This window comes from Phycomyces blakesleeanus (assembly GCF_001638985.1).
Source record: "Phycomyces blakesleeanus NRRL 1555(-) unplaced genomic scaffold PHYBLscaffold_1, whole genome shotgun sequence".
Classification (NCBI taxonomy): Eukaryota; Fungi; Mucoromycota; class Mucoromycetes; order Mucorales; family Phycomycetaceae; genus Phycomyces; species Phycomyces blakesleeanus.
Window position 1 is genome coordinate 1,889,956 of NW_017265134.1, and position 14,426 is coordinate 1,904,381.

Below are 14,426 nucleotides of genomic sequence, written 5' to 3' on the forward strand. Positions count from 1 at the left end.
TAACAAACCCTTTCATATATTATAATATATAAATACTTCCAATACGATAGAATCCTAAAAAGAAACGCGTGTTTACGGTATTTCACTAGTAAGAGAAGGCTAAAAAATTATTCAATTATATTAGATTATATAAATATTTATTTTTCTTTAATTTAAATAATATGGTTACTTACCAGTACTTTCATCAGAACCAGGCATAGTGCACATTGACTGTTGTTCTGAAAGGTTTAATAAAACGCATTAGTAAAGATCATGGAATAAAGTTTGGCTTTATTACTTACCAAAGAAAACCGGTTTTCAAAGACAAGCCATTCAATCAGGTACATAGAAATGTTGGCAGTACTAACAGAGATAGAAAATAAACAAAATTAGATATAAGAATAAAACAAATAAATACATTATTCAGACTTACCGGATAAATTTCTGCTGTTGGTATGTCTTTATGATGAGCTGAGGAGAGAAAAAGAAAATAATTAATAAAGAAGCACATACACAATAACCGCGTTTTACCTTTTTGTTCTTGTCCATTAATCAACATGGCAAAGACTTGTAATACTATCAGCAACCACAATAATAATAAAAGAAAAAACATTAAGAATAAATATAACAGTAGAATAATAAAAACAAATTGCTTACCAGGGTGTGAACTCAAATACATCAACCAGAATAAAAGTAAATAAAGCCGAAAAGAAACAGGAAAAAAAGAAATAAGAAAAAAATAAAGAAAAAGAAGAAAAAAAAGTGGGCTTTCAAACAGAAGGCAGTTTAGATGAGAATTGACTCTAGTAAAATACAATAGTAGTAAAATGAATAGTCCGAAATTATATTGTAACACTAAGTTCTATGTTGAATATTAAAGAAGTTGTTCAAGGTTATAAAGGATTTTATAGAAAATAATATATAATCCCTTCCTTTTCTCAGCTATTTCATAAATCTACTTTATATTAACTTATTTTGTATGTATATCTTTGATTAAACAAAAATAAATATATTTCAACCCATACATTTATTTTATTTTAATAATTTATTAATATATAAAACTTTAATAAAAATACAATAAAGAAAAAATGCCTTCCAATAGCAGCAGAAAAACAGACCGTAAAGGAAAAGGAAAAGCATCTGCAAGTATATCTACATCGGCAAACCGTGTTTTGGCTGGCCGTGTTGGACCTCGAGAAATTGCCCTCAGTTTCTCATCCACAACTATCCAAGATCAGCGATACGCGGAAATTGTTGAAATGTTTAACAAAGTAAACAACAATATCAACGGTGTCAAGGATGACATTGCTGCTGTCAATAGCAACATGGCAGCCTTTAAAAACAGGATGGGCATTGTTGTTGACACGTCTGGAAAGACACATATGGCATTTGCAGACTTTGCAACTGTCTATGCCAACAATCAGACTTGTATGGCTAGTCTAGGACCATCTCTGATGCCATCCTATGTCCCCCAGACCTCCCTCAGTGATGCCGAGATTTCTGACATTATCTTGGTAATTAATATTAATATATGTTAGTATCAACAACTTATTAAACAACCTGTATTTAGGAAATATTCGCGGAAAAGTTGTGGGACTGGAAGTTCGAGTCTGACGACCCTGCTCTTGTTGCTGAGAACGAGAGTAAGAAGAAGTGGAACTTGAACGAGAAGATTAACCACCGCGATAACGTAGCTGTTATCAACTACTTGAAGAGCTACATTAGTGCCCAGACTCGTCTAGCTGGTACTCACCCATGGGTGATAAGTGATAAAATAAAGAACAGGTACAAGCACAGTCATTGTACTTTTCACGAGTCTCCTGAGCAGAAGGCCAAGAAAAACAGCAAGGGGAGAGCAAACAGTAGTACTCTTCAGGTTTGTATATACTATATAAAAAATTAATTGGTATATTACTATTTTCTCAAGCTACAATCTATATAACCAGATGTCTATCCGACGCAAGTCGACATACATGGACAACTGGGTAGCCATTGATGCTGCAATGGGATATAAGACTGGAAACCCTGTTGAGAAGGCCTATCTCAAACTCTTTCAGAAGGATGCCATGTCTGATGGTGAGTCGGATATTGAGATTGTGGACAATCTTCCACGACGGTGTTTGCATGTGGCTCACCCCACTTGGAGAAGTGAAGAGGTAAATAATATTTAGAATAAATAAATAAGTTTTATAACAAGAAAAATAAAGAACTAATAAAAATAAATACAGTTCAACAGATTGTTGACAATGGTTGATGACATTGATCGTACCCATCACGTGTTAAATGTGGGCGTGGGAACAAAGTCAAGAATGAACAGATATCCAGCAACATTGTTGCCTTGCTCTGTTCCTGCCACTCTGTCCCAGTCATTGCCTCATTGGGCAATCAACGATGAATAAACATTTTCTTTTTTACTATGTTCTGTTGTAGGGCCAAATAGTAATAATTGAAATTGAATTGATTAAAGGAAATAATAATAATAGAGGATAAATATATAAGTAAGTGTGTGTATGAGAATTAATAGTAAATTTTTTTTGGTAAAGGAATCGCGAGTTTTTTGTTGACATTTTTTGTAGTTTTGTAATCTACTATTGCAACTGTTAGGAGAATCCGATGTACTGGCAGGATGCTTTGAAAATCTTGCTTGTAGAATTCATCCTGTAACAACTCAACTCCTTCTAATTCTCTTGTTTTGTCCGAAGTGGATTTGAACCATTTGACAAATGCAAATACATGCTGACTACTATGGGGATTTCTGTATGTTAGAGAAGAAACAGTTGGCCTAAAATTGTGAACAAAAAGGTACTGAATCTCTCCAACATACGCATGTTCCGACCCAGTTCGTTCAGTGAAATATGCTTGTATGTATGATCCGCGGCCATTCGTGCCAATGCACCCTTTGTAGCTTTGCCCAAGAAGATCAATGGACTTCACCATTTCGATCCAGTCATTGACGAAAGGTGAGTCATCAATTACATCTTTGCAACCTGAGATCTGTGGATTCTTGTACGCAGCTTGATAGTATCCTACAAGACAATCATATTCATGTTTTGGTATAAATGATAATGGTCTTGTTTTCAATGGCAAGGCGGATGGTGGCAGGGGCTCGTTTCCACGAATTATCATTGAAAGATTCTGTGAAGCTTCAAGATATTCGGAAATTGAGAAAGAGTGAGAGAGGTAGATGTTAGTGTTGGTGTTGGTGTTGGTGTTGTTGTTGTTGGTGGTGAACTTATCGAAAATTTCAAAACATGCAAGTGCATGCATAGGTTTCAGAAGTCGATGCACAAAATCTCCCTTCCACGACTCTTCAATAAACTGTCTCATAAATGTCGATTCGAACCCGTTTCTTCGATTGGTCTTGATATTTTTCAGGACACTATTGTACCTTTCAAAGCTGAAAAGCCAATAGCCATAGACGGGCCCAAAGTCAATCATTGTTTGGCGTAAGTGCAGATGCAGGTGCATGTTGGGAGAGAGAAGGTCCAGGTCGTACAATGTCTCACACCCTTTACAGAATTCTTCTAAGCATTTGTGTCCTTTCTCAATGTCTTCTTCAGAAACACTAGGCTTGGTGAAGTATCTGCATGCGTTAACAAACTCTATCCAGTTCTTGAACTCTGGCAACGGCAACACATCCCTTAGAACCACAGGAGAGTACACAAGGCACCAAGACTTCCACTCATCAGCCTGCATATAGGGAAATCCCTTGGCAATCTTTGTCCCAAGTGATGTGTAATTGGGCGGCAACACTACCTTCTCAACAGCCTTTTGCATGGCAATGAGTTTTTTATCATCGATTAATCCATCCGCAACCCATCTCTCCAGCATTCTTTTGGCAGTGCCTAAGAAAAGATTGTGCATGGAATCGATGATCGTGCAGCGGACAATGTCAAAGTACTGAAGACGATGCAGTTCGGACCAACGAACACCATGTGCAACTTCAAGACGCTGTCTCTCAGTTGGTTTGGTTGCATTTCTCCAGATCTCTGCATCCTTACGATTGTCATTCTTAGTGCGAAGGAGCCACTTTGAGAAATCAAATCCAGAATAATCAATGGAACTCGTTCCAGCCAACCTCGAAAATTGACGCTTACACTTGTGGCATGCATTTGTACTTGTATGGGATGTGAACCCACATACTTTCCTTGCAGCAGGTATATCACAGGCAACCATGAGAAGGGCTGCTCGGATAGAAGTACCATTTGGACATTGGTGAGTCTTAATCTTAATACCTTTGTACAGCTCCATCAACTCATCCACAAGCGGTTTCAGATAGTTATTTATGTCAGAAGTGCTTGCTTCTTTAGGCCCTGGCATTAACCCAACAAGAATCACGTTCTCCTTCTTGAACCGCTCACTGCGTGGAAGATTATTGATTGCAAGATATATGGCACCACAGGAGTAGGTAACACCATCGAATGGCTGAAACCAGTCAATGTTCAGCGTGAGCATGAGTGATTGCTCGGTATCAACAAAAGGTATACCATCTACGTCTACTATCTCATTCCACATCGCACCATCGTACACGTCAAACAAAGTGCTATCCATTTTCGGGCCGCGGTTCCATGAGTTGATGTTGTTTTCAAAATCCAGGCGTTGAAAAAACGTCTTTAGGGCTTTCTTGACGGAGTGGAATACATATGTCTTTTTGGGTGCTTTTGACCCGGGACCAGACTTAAACAAGCTGTTGCCACACAAGGAGGTTTTACCAAAATTGGGTGATGTACAACACAAAGGGGCGGCTTCATTATCATATATGGCATGGCATTCGCTACATGCAACATACTTCTTGACACCACTTGTCAACACTTCAAATCCGGCCAAACGTTTGAGGCCAGCAACACTCACTGGAAGGCGGAATGGGTCAAACAAAAACTGCAGTATCTTGTTGATTATGGCAATCAGGATTACAGCACCTTCATCTACGATGTATAGCGAGACAAAAAGAGCAACCGAAATAACAATGAATTGGTGAATCAAATTCAATTCTGAGATTGATTCCAACAAAGAATCTTTAATTTGATTTTTTTTAAAGAACGTTGATTAACTCTCTATTTTCTAGGATATACTATTATCTAAAGCTGTGTACCTACCTTCATCATTGTCCATCTCAACATCGAATTCATCTTCATATTCTTCTTCATAAGTGTCACTTGTATACTGGACATTATCTTCAGGGCCAAACACGCAATCCGTTTCAGAGAAAGGTTGGTTTCTTGTCTGTATATCCAAAATGTCATTTGTGTCATTTAGGTCTACAAAAGCGGAATGTTAGACCCAAATAAATTAATGTAATAAAATAAGTTTTCTTACTTCTAAGCTCAGAATTCATTTCAACATCTTCCTGTTCAAATTCAAAACTATCTTCCTCTTGATTTACAGGCTCAGAAACAGCACTACTAATTGTATCGCATGTGTCTTCATGGGCTACACATTTATTATTATTAGTGTTAGTATTATTATTATTATTATTATTATATAAAATAATAAAAAAGGAAATGATATAAAATAAAATAAAATAAAGTAAAGTAAAGCAAATGTATTAACCGTACGCGTTTGAACATGTGTAATATCATGATTATCTTTTTCTTGATGACGTTTAAATGTTTTAACAGATACACAATCGAATCCTAGTGTCTTGCTTTTACAGATAGAGCATCGACACTCTTTTCTAACAGTTGGTTTGCGAATAGGAGCCATTTTAAAATGAAAAGAAAGGTTTACAATAGTATTTAATAGTAAAGAAAGAGACTTCAAAGAAAACACACTTTTATTTTATTTGAGTTTGATGTTGCATTCTAATGCTACACAGCTGCCAGTAGCTAATAGAGTAGCTTAAAATACTATTCAAATACTTTACTCACAAAAGTGAGCTGAACTACAATTTTACCTATTCTGTCTATCAGAACTTAGGTATACTTTACATATGCGAAATTGATCTGTTTTTGCAGTGGACATCAATGTCATTGATGGTAGTTGCGTTACTGGTGATCACTACACTAATTCTTGTATCCATCAATGTGATATTATTCTTCATGGCCTTCATCTTTTCTTTTATTGCATTCAAAGCTTGTAAAAACTGGACATCAGTGCTAGCAAGAGAAGGAGCGAGTCTGCGGTTGGGGGTAGACATTATCTGTAATACATTATAATATTTTCAATTGTTAATATTAGTTCTTTTTTGTAAGAAATAATGCATCTATTTTGTTATGTAAATTACAGTAAATTCGCAACATAGATTTGTTGAGATGATATAATCAAGAGTGAGTGACATTGAATTGCAAATATATATATTAAGTATTTATAGGTGGTAGTGATGGTTCAGGAACACTTCAAAGATAACTTCTTGAAACACTGAGATGTAAATTGGCCTTGATACATTTTTTGGTCTCAATTGATCATCTCTTTTCAGTTTTTTTTTGCTATTGTTTATTGAATAAGCTTTTCAGTATTTTGTTTCAAATGCAGAAAAAAATTTACATGTTTTTCTTTTTTCTTTTCTGCTCCTTTCCTCTTTTTCAATGTTTGTCATTATTATATTAGTGGCTTTTTTTTTGGCAACATACTTCTTTATTAGGGAGGTTTGTGTAATTTTGTTTTATCAATCTTTTTTCCAATGTACTAATATGGACAGAAATGTTTTACCAATTTTCTGAAGTTTCATTTCTATGATGAGGTCCACGTCACGGTCGGAAAATAGAATGCAGCTAAGCTAATGAACATTAACTTGTATTAATGATTAAGTTGATAGTCTGGTAATGCTTGGTCAATCAATTGGCATAAACTATATTGCTAATTGCAGAATTAGTAATAGAGTGCATAATATATATAATTCAAATATATAATTTTTAAAGAATGACATAAAAGAAGTCATATTAATATAATATATCTACATTGTTAAAAGTATATCTTTTAACATATTTTACTTCTACATCTTCCTTTGAATATATTGTTAGTTTAGCAGTTAAAAATAATCTTCAATTATTGGCTGAAGACAATTTGTAAAGCTCAAATTGGGCTTACAAAATTTTTGGAAAAGGTGCCCTTTTAACAAAATCATTTTTTAGAAGTATAAAACAAACTATTCCTTTTTAGATGGGCAATTTCCTTTTTAATTTTGTTAAGAAAATTGCACTGTTGTGTCTAAGGATAACCCTGCCTGTATCCCAGTCATAACTAGTACTCCGGTGTTCTCACTGTCTGCATCTCTCAACGCATAGATCATCTCTCTGCATCCTTCTGTTTCTGTCTCTGTCTCTGTCTTGTACTGTTGTGGTATGCATAAGCTTACGTATACCACAACATGTCCTATCTTTAGCTTCTCTATCTCTCAATATTTAGTAGAAATACTTGCTCAATTGCTATCAATAAAAGACTATCTTTCTTAAGTTCATAATCTTCATCTCCCAAGCCTAGTTGCCTAAACTAGCCTTGTATTCCTACATAACTCTGCATAGTTATTACAGCACAAACCTCCCTATTATATTTTTTTATAAACAGTAAAAATTAATACATTCTTTTATTATCATAATAGATACTTGTTTGCTCTCATTTATATGCATTCATTTCACAATCGCTGTCCAGATTAATAAAGGTCAATATTATATTTTGCAAAATTGATATCTATAAAAATCCTTCTGACTTGTTTTTTCTTTATTACAGACTTGATCATCAAGAATAACTGCTACAAATGAATTTGGTTCAAAACAGCATAGTAATGTATATGTTGTAAATGAGTATTGACTACTGCTGTAATTGAGAATAAGTCTGAAGGAAATAATATAAGGCCTCAGCTATTCCAGTCAAAGGTGTCTACCGATTACTTTATTATTTAACACACAGGTTTAGCATGCATGATAGTGATTATATTTCATATGATGATATCACCATAATATGGGATACATCAGTGGATTATTATAAGCATAATTATAACTCATAAACACATTTACTTTCGATGTTAATACTTCATTGGGACTACACACATTTATATAATTAATCATACATTAATTATCCCAAGATCACGTTGCTCTGATTAAGGCTCAGATAGGATCGATTACCTGACCCCAGTCATATAATTTTCCCAATCCAAAACAATATAAATAGCAGTAGTAGTTCAGTGTAGGAACCTGGTCAAACTTTGATACAAAATCTTTCTCAATAAACAAAACCTACACAAGTTCTCACGAATCTTCGTTCCTAATTTCAAATCTTCAATTCTTCCTCTTAAAAACTTCTTCAACTTCAACCACCACAACAGTATATATATATATATTATTTTGATATGTATCTTACAAAAATAAAGTTTTGTTATAGGTGAACACTGTTGATCCCATCTTTGATTTCCCTTACATTATATTACTAGGAATGACATAACATGGTAAGGATCACTATTTTATTTTGTTTTTTAATTATATTAAGATTATAATGTGTTAACATAAAATATTATTCTTTTTCACTAGAGTTCTATCAAGTATTTACAAAGACGATCTATCTCTGTTAATATATATTCTTGCTACTGGTATATAAATTATTTATTATTTTATTTAATTCACAAAAATTAACGTTTTTTGTTGTTTTTATAGTGAAAGATATCATAAGAAACATCATGGATAAGCAATATCAACATCTATTTTTGCTTGCTCTTTTTCAATATTTGTAATGTAAGTATAAAAGTGTACACAAAATATAAAGACATACTACATTAAGTGTAGTATCTAGCACACATAACTAATAATTTGTCTATGCTTCTTAAAGACTGTTATATTTCAACAAACAGTCTGTTTTTTTTTATATTTTCAGGTATTTCTTTTCTGTAAATAATTATTCTATTCAAACAGTATTAAGCAGACCAGTAGAAGCAGTAATGCATATCCAATAAATCAGTACTACAAGATTGTTATAGTTTTAAAAACATTCTGTTCTTTCCAAATAAATACTATTATAAACTTTTACTAATAAAGCAATTTCTGAAATTAAAATAAAAACAGTTGAACTATACTATGGTTCAGAATCCAAAGAATTGCTCAAGTATTGAATTTAATTGAATATAAAAGATAATGAAGAGGTGTAATATTGAACTATACTACTGTGTCAAGATAGAAAATAAATATATTATCTACCTTTAAAGCTCCATATAAAACATATAAAAATAAAACCTTAGTTTCAAAAAAGTCTTTTCAATATCCCAAGTCAGATCAATACACCAAAAGTGCTGAAGAACCATATCCCTGTCATTTTTATTTGACTCCACACATGTGTAAAGCTGGTCATGACACATTGTGCTAAGACAAACTTGTTACATGGTGATATGTATCTGGACTCAATGTTAAACCCCATCTTGACAGCTAAGTAACTACACCTTTACACATATGTATGTCAGATCATTTTTCCAGTAGTTGTATAATCAACAATCTATTAAATGTGATTTGTTTTTTACTATCATTAAGTACAAATAAAATAAAATAATTATTAAGTCATAGTCATGAAGATAATTATGCTTGTAAGAAAATATAATAAAAATAATATTAATTCCAAATTGATTTGTTCAGTTAACTATAGTGAGAAAATAAGATACAATATGTGGTTGCGTAAAGTTATTGTTGACAGAAGGATACTTTTTTGTTGTATTTATTGGTGTTTTGCTCTACAAATAGAAAAATTGCTTTCTATCTAGCCTCGGCTACCATCGGAAAATCAAAAAAATAATAGAATATAATTTTTCTAGAATTATAAAGAATTCTACAACGTCACCGCATTGCTGGACAACCAAAATTTTGTTAACGTTTAATCATTTTTACAAACTCTGTATCAAAACTGTTGCGTGTGATATGTAGTTGTGTGTAGAAGATGTACAAGAAAAGATAATTGTATATAAGAAGAGGAATTGAAAAGAGGAATTGAGGGTTTGGGTTTGATATCAGATAAATTGAGGTAATAAAATAGTCTCTTTGTTACCAAATAGAAGAGTTAAAGAAATTAAAAAGAAAACTAACACTAAGGTAAGAGTGTAAATAATTTGAATGATTAGAGAAATAGTTAAACTAAAAGAAGTCAAGTAAATAATACTAATTCTAAAGAGTTAACTATGAGGAAGAAATGTTTCATAGAGTAAAGGATTTAGCTAAAGGGAAATTTATTATGGTAAATTTACTAAGAGATAAATAAAAAGGGAAATTGGAATAAAATAATAAAATAAAAGGGGATGGTCAATCTTCCATGAAGACTTGACAGAAAAATAAATAAAATGAAAGAAATTTCACAAGAGAGATCAGAGATAATAGACAGTGTCTTGAAGAAAACTTGTATCAGAAAAATTTGACAGTTGTTTATTGATTGATTTTAGAGAGATACTAGGGGAGCGGTGCTCCCCCCCCCCCCTTTGGGGGGGCCCCAGATCCTACCAGACCTTAATAAAAAACCTTTTCCTATAGGAAGTTCGAGTGCTGTATAGCATAATTAATATGGTTATTTATTTATTCTCTTTTTATTTATAAGTTTATTTGATGAATAGAAAAAGTTATACTATAATGGTATAGACATATATATGAAATTGAAAAAAATAAGAATAAAAAAAGATCTTTGGATGTTGCATAAATATAAAATAGCATGAAAAGTACATAAAGTTGACAGTAATAAAAGAAAAGGGCATACTTTTGTAGAATTTAAGTTATAGATTATAGGCATAAGATTTCGGGTCTAGTTTGTGGAAAGTACTTCCTTGTATACAACATTATCAGTATATACAGTAGTTGGGGGCATAAGTGTGTCATATGGACACTTAATCATAATTTTGACCCCAGATGGTCTCCAAACCCAAGAAAGAGCAACATATAATTGGCCATGACCAAATACTGGGGATGGGAGATACAGACCAACACTGTCAAGGGTTTGATCCTGTGCTTTTTTTATGGTCATTCCAAAGGCAAGACGGACAGGAAACTGACAATGCTAGAAATTGATTGAGGAAGTAGACTTGGAAGGACTAAGCTTGATCTTAGGAATAAGAACAAGTTTTCCACAGTGTAATCCAGTTACAATTGTTGTTTTGATTACATGGCCACCGAATGAATTACATATCAGACATGTACCATTACATAAGTCATTCTTAGGGTCAAGGTTGCGAAGAAGCATTATAAGACAGCCTTTTTTTAGTATAAGAGAATTTGGAGGCAGTGACCCAGGGTTAAGACTGTTAAGTAACTCAATTGGATATGCTAACAAATCATTTTCACTTAGCCCTTTGTCAATGCTTTTAAACTTGTGTGCCTCTCCAGGGAACTGATTAATTAATATACTATTAATTTTCTTAACTTTGTTGTTCTTAGAAGTAAGGATTGTATGACCCATTAAGAAGTCAGTATTTGTTGAGTTGTTAGCAAGATCATAAAATATTGTACTGGCCAGATGCTTGAGAGTATGGCCATCTGCACGCATTTGTGTACGAACAGGAATAGAGAATTTGTCATCAGCTACAGAAACTGAGCCACTACCAACTTGTAACAAATATGCTGCAAAATCTCTGAGATCATCTACTCTATTTTGGTCACTTACTTGTGCCACGTGCATGTTCTGACTAAGGGAAGCTGCTTTACATACAACCACAAAAGAGATTTGTTGATACACTGTGCTACAAGTTATGCTCTTGAAGATCGAGGGACAACAGGAAGAACTTGATGGATGTCTCCTTTAAAAACAAAAAGTTTCCCTCAAAATAGTACATGCTCAAGTATTGGGTTTATTGCCTTCATGATATCTTGCATGGTTTGACTTACAGCATTAAAAATATCCTTGCTTATCATCAAGGCTTCGTCCCAGACAATGAGCTCAGTTCTTTGGAGTAATTTTGCAAGTTGGGAATTGATGGGAATATTATACATTGAATGTGTATCAACTTCGAGAAGGATTTTGAAAAGGGAATGAGCTGTTTGACCACCATCCAAAAGCAAAGCAGCGATTCCATTTGTTACAACAGCAAGTATAAACTTTTCTTGTTGTCTAACTTTTCTGAGTAAAGAATTAAAAACAAAAGTCTTTCCAGTACTGCCTGGGCCATCAATGAAGAAGAGTCTTGACATATTATGTTCTGCATTGACTGCTTCCATTATACTGCTGTAAACTGATCTTTGATCGTTGTTAAAATCAAAGGTATCTGGGTCTGGTAATGTCAATGCTTCAGCAGAAAGGTCTTCCTGTTCACTAACCAATGTATGTCTTCTATATGTCCGACTTTGCTCTGCTATTACTGGCATAGGTGGAAGGACGAAACCATCAAAAGAAGATATTGATACTGTATTAATGGACAGGTGGTTTTCTATACTCCACATGCATTGGTCATACATAACTTGAGATGATTCAAGAGAAGGGTTGAATTGCTCTGTTTGTGCTGTGTGAAGATAATCTTCTATCATTGATTTTCAGTGGGCATTCCAAAGAGCAAAAGGGTCTGATATCTTATAAAAGACTAACAGGACTGCAAACAACCATCTCATTTCTGATAGAAGCGAAAGGGCAGCAGCTTCTTCCATGCAAGTATTCCACTCACAATCATCTACTAACAAACCAAGAGCACGGCATGCAGTCTGATTTGTGTCATATTCTACACCTTCTATAGTTCTTAAATGTTGGAAACTTGTGGCTCCTCAAACGTTGTGTAATAAAATATGCAGGAAGTACTTCTCAGGATCTCTAAGTAATACTGCATATACTCTTCCTATGGTTCCTTTTTAAAACCTTATACATGGAGTCCACACTTTTTCTTTTGTTTGCCAAACATAGTGGCTAGGAAACTCCACATAGAGATATTGTCGAGACTCTGTATTTTCAACATTGTATACAAACCATGACGTCAATGTGGTGTTGATGTTGATGTTGGACAGTCTTTCTGCGTTTGTGGAATTAAGGTAGTATACAGGCTGCAGGTTTTCGAGATGAACAGCAAGTCTTTGGTAAGTGGGGAATTCGTGATGGAGCTTGAAAGAGAATATTCTCCAACATGTCTCAGATGCTGACACATATCTGGCATCAAGAAATTCATTCACTTCATTTGTGTGTTGTTGCTCTTCTTGCGGAGCTCTAGTTACTGCATTTTCTGTTCTTGTTGGCTGCACGCTTGCTATTGCACAGTCATGGCCTTTGTAAATGTACTTTTACAGATATTTGATAGAAGATACAGAGGTACTGATCTCAACGTTAATATGGGCATCATATTTTGCACACAAATATTTGTTGTGAGGAACAACCCAAAGGTTATTCACTTCTATATCTCCTTTCTTAACTGTTCTTCCATTTAAGCATCTTTTATATAAAGGATGCCCAGTCCTATCCTCAACTGTTTCTGTTTGTTCTTTCTTTGGGTAATGCTTTTCACAATTATCATTCTTCATGCACCGTGCTGTCTCATTTAGCTCACTGCATGGACCATGGATCATATTTCTGCTGACTGTAGCATATGCAAGAGGTTCAGTAATTAGATCAGATATTTTGGCTGATACTATATGATCATAGTCTTGAACTGTTGTTAGCTTATCTTCTGGACACAGAATTAATAATATGTGGATATGTGGGAGTCCCTGCTTCTGAAATTCGATCACATAAATGAATGTCAGCACTTTCCCAAATACATATCTCTTGGTCAAGTCCTTTATAAGCTCCTTTAGTTTCAAGTTAAAAACTTGAGAGCAAATATCTGTGTGGTGATCCAGACACTCGGATGTTGGATTTATCACATATAAGAACATATTCATATTGGGATAGCGTAGTAGCTATCATCTTGTCAGTATAAAATATATATAAACGATTAAGTAATCAGCCCAATAATTATTACAGTTAGTACTGTAGATAATAGCTTAAAGATTGTTAAGATAATTATATCATACTGCTGGGTAAACTGTGTCAGATCGATATGGAGCTAATTTAGTAGGAAGTCCTAAAGCTCTAGTATAAAAGAGAAAAGAATAGCTAAGAGCTAAAGAAGTACGATTTATGACTTGATGTCATAATTGTAACACCAACACTAGTTAAGCAGTAAATACACTCTAATAACCAAATAAAGTAAAGGAAGAAAGCCTTAAGAAACTAAGACGTAATGACAAGAGCAGATGGTGTTTTCTTATAAAAAGGGACACTTTTTATTTATGAATAAATGGCAGCTTATATACAGTCTCAAAGTATTTCTATATGTCTCTATTTATTAAATTTATTATTTTTTTATTGTTTCATACCTGAAATACCACAATCTGGCCTGTCATTAGCTTTTTGTCTACCTAGAAGAGAAGAAGTAATCTCTGGCCACTGTGGGCTGCAAGTAAATGTAATGAACAAATCAGGCTTGTCAAAGTGATGAACAATGCTCATTGCATCCTGATACAACTCACGCATGTGTTGTGAACTGCCAATAAATGAGGAAGAAAGAATTACTCTCTTTCCAAGATTTGCCACATTTGTAT

At 34.0% G+C, this 14,426-nt stretch overlaps 3 protein-coding genes across 3 annotated transcripts; 1 reads left to right on the forward strand and 2 right to left on the reverse strand.

Annotated features, from left to right (window-relative positions):
- Window positions 1–72: 72 nt before the first annotated feature.
- PHYBLDRAFT_138394 (hypothetical protein) lies at window positions 73–528 on the reverse strand (the record flags this gene model as incomplete). Its single annotated transcript, XM_018429992.1, has 5 exons — window positions 73–99; window positions 174–218; window positions 282–342; window positions 413–450; window positions 511–528. 5 exons carry the CDS (start codon window positions 526–528, stop codon window positions 73–75), a joined length of 189 nt encoding a protein of 62 aa, XP_018298883.1.
- Window positions 529–1,067: 539 nt separating this feature from the next.
- PHYBLDRAFT_138395 (hypothetical protein) lies at window positions 1,068–2,378 on the forward strand (the record flags this gene model as incomplete). Its single annotated transcript, XM_018429993.1, has 4 exons — window positions 1,068–1,493; window positions 1,550–1,855; window positions 1,926–2,135; window positions 2,208–2,378. The coding sequence occupies 4 exons, from the start codon at window positions 1,068–1,070 to the stop codon at window positions 2,376–2,378; spliced, it is 1,113 nt and encodes a 370-aa protein (XP_018298884.1).
- Window positions 2,379–2,496: 118 nt separating this feature from the next.
- On the reverse strand, window positions 2,497–5,682 carry PHYBLDRAFT_161482 (hypothetical protein; the record flags this gene model as incomplete). Its single annotated transcript, XM_018434407.1, has 5 exons — window positions 2,497–3,920; window positions 4,692–4,994; window positions 5,076–5,237; window positions 5,296–5,409; window positions 5,535–5,682. 5 exons carry the CDS (start codon window positions 5,680–5,682, stop codon window positions 2,497–2,499), a joined length of 2,151 nt encoding a protein of 716 aa, XP_018298885.1.
- Window positions 5,683–14,426: the final 8,744 nt, after the last annotated feature.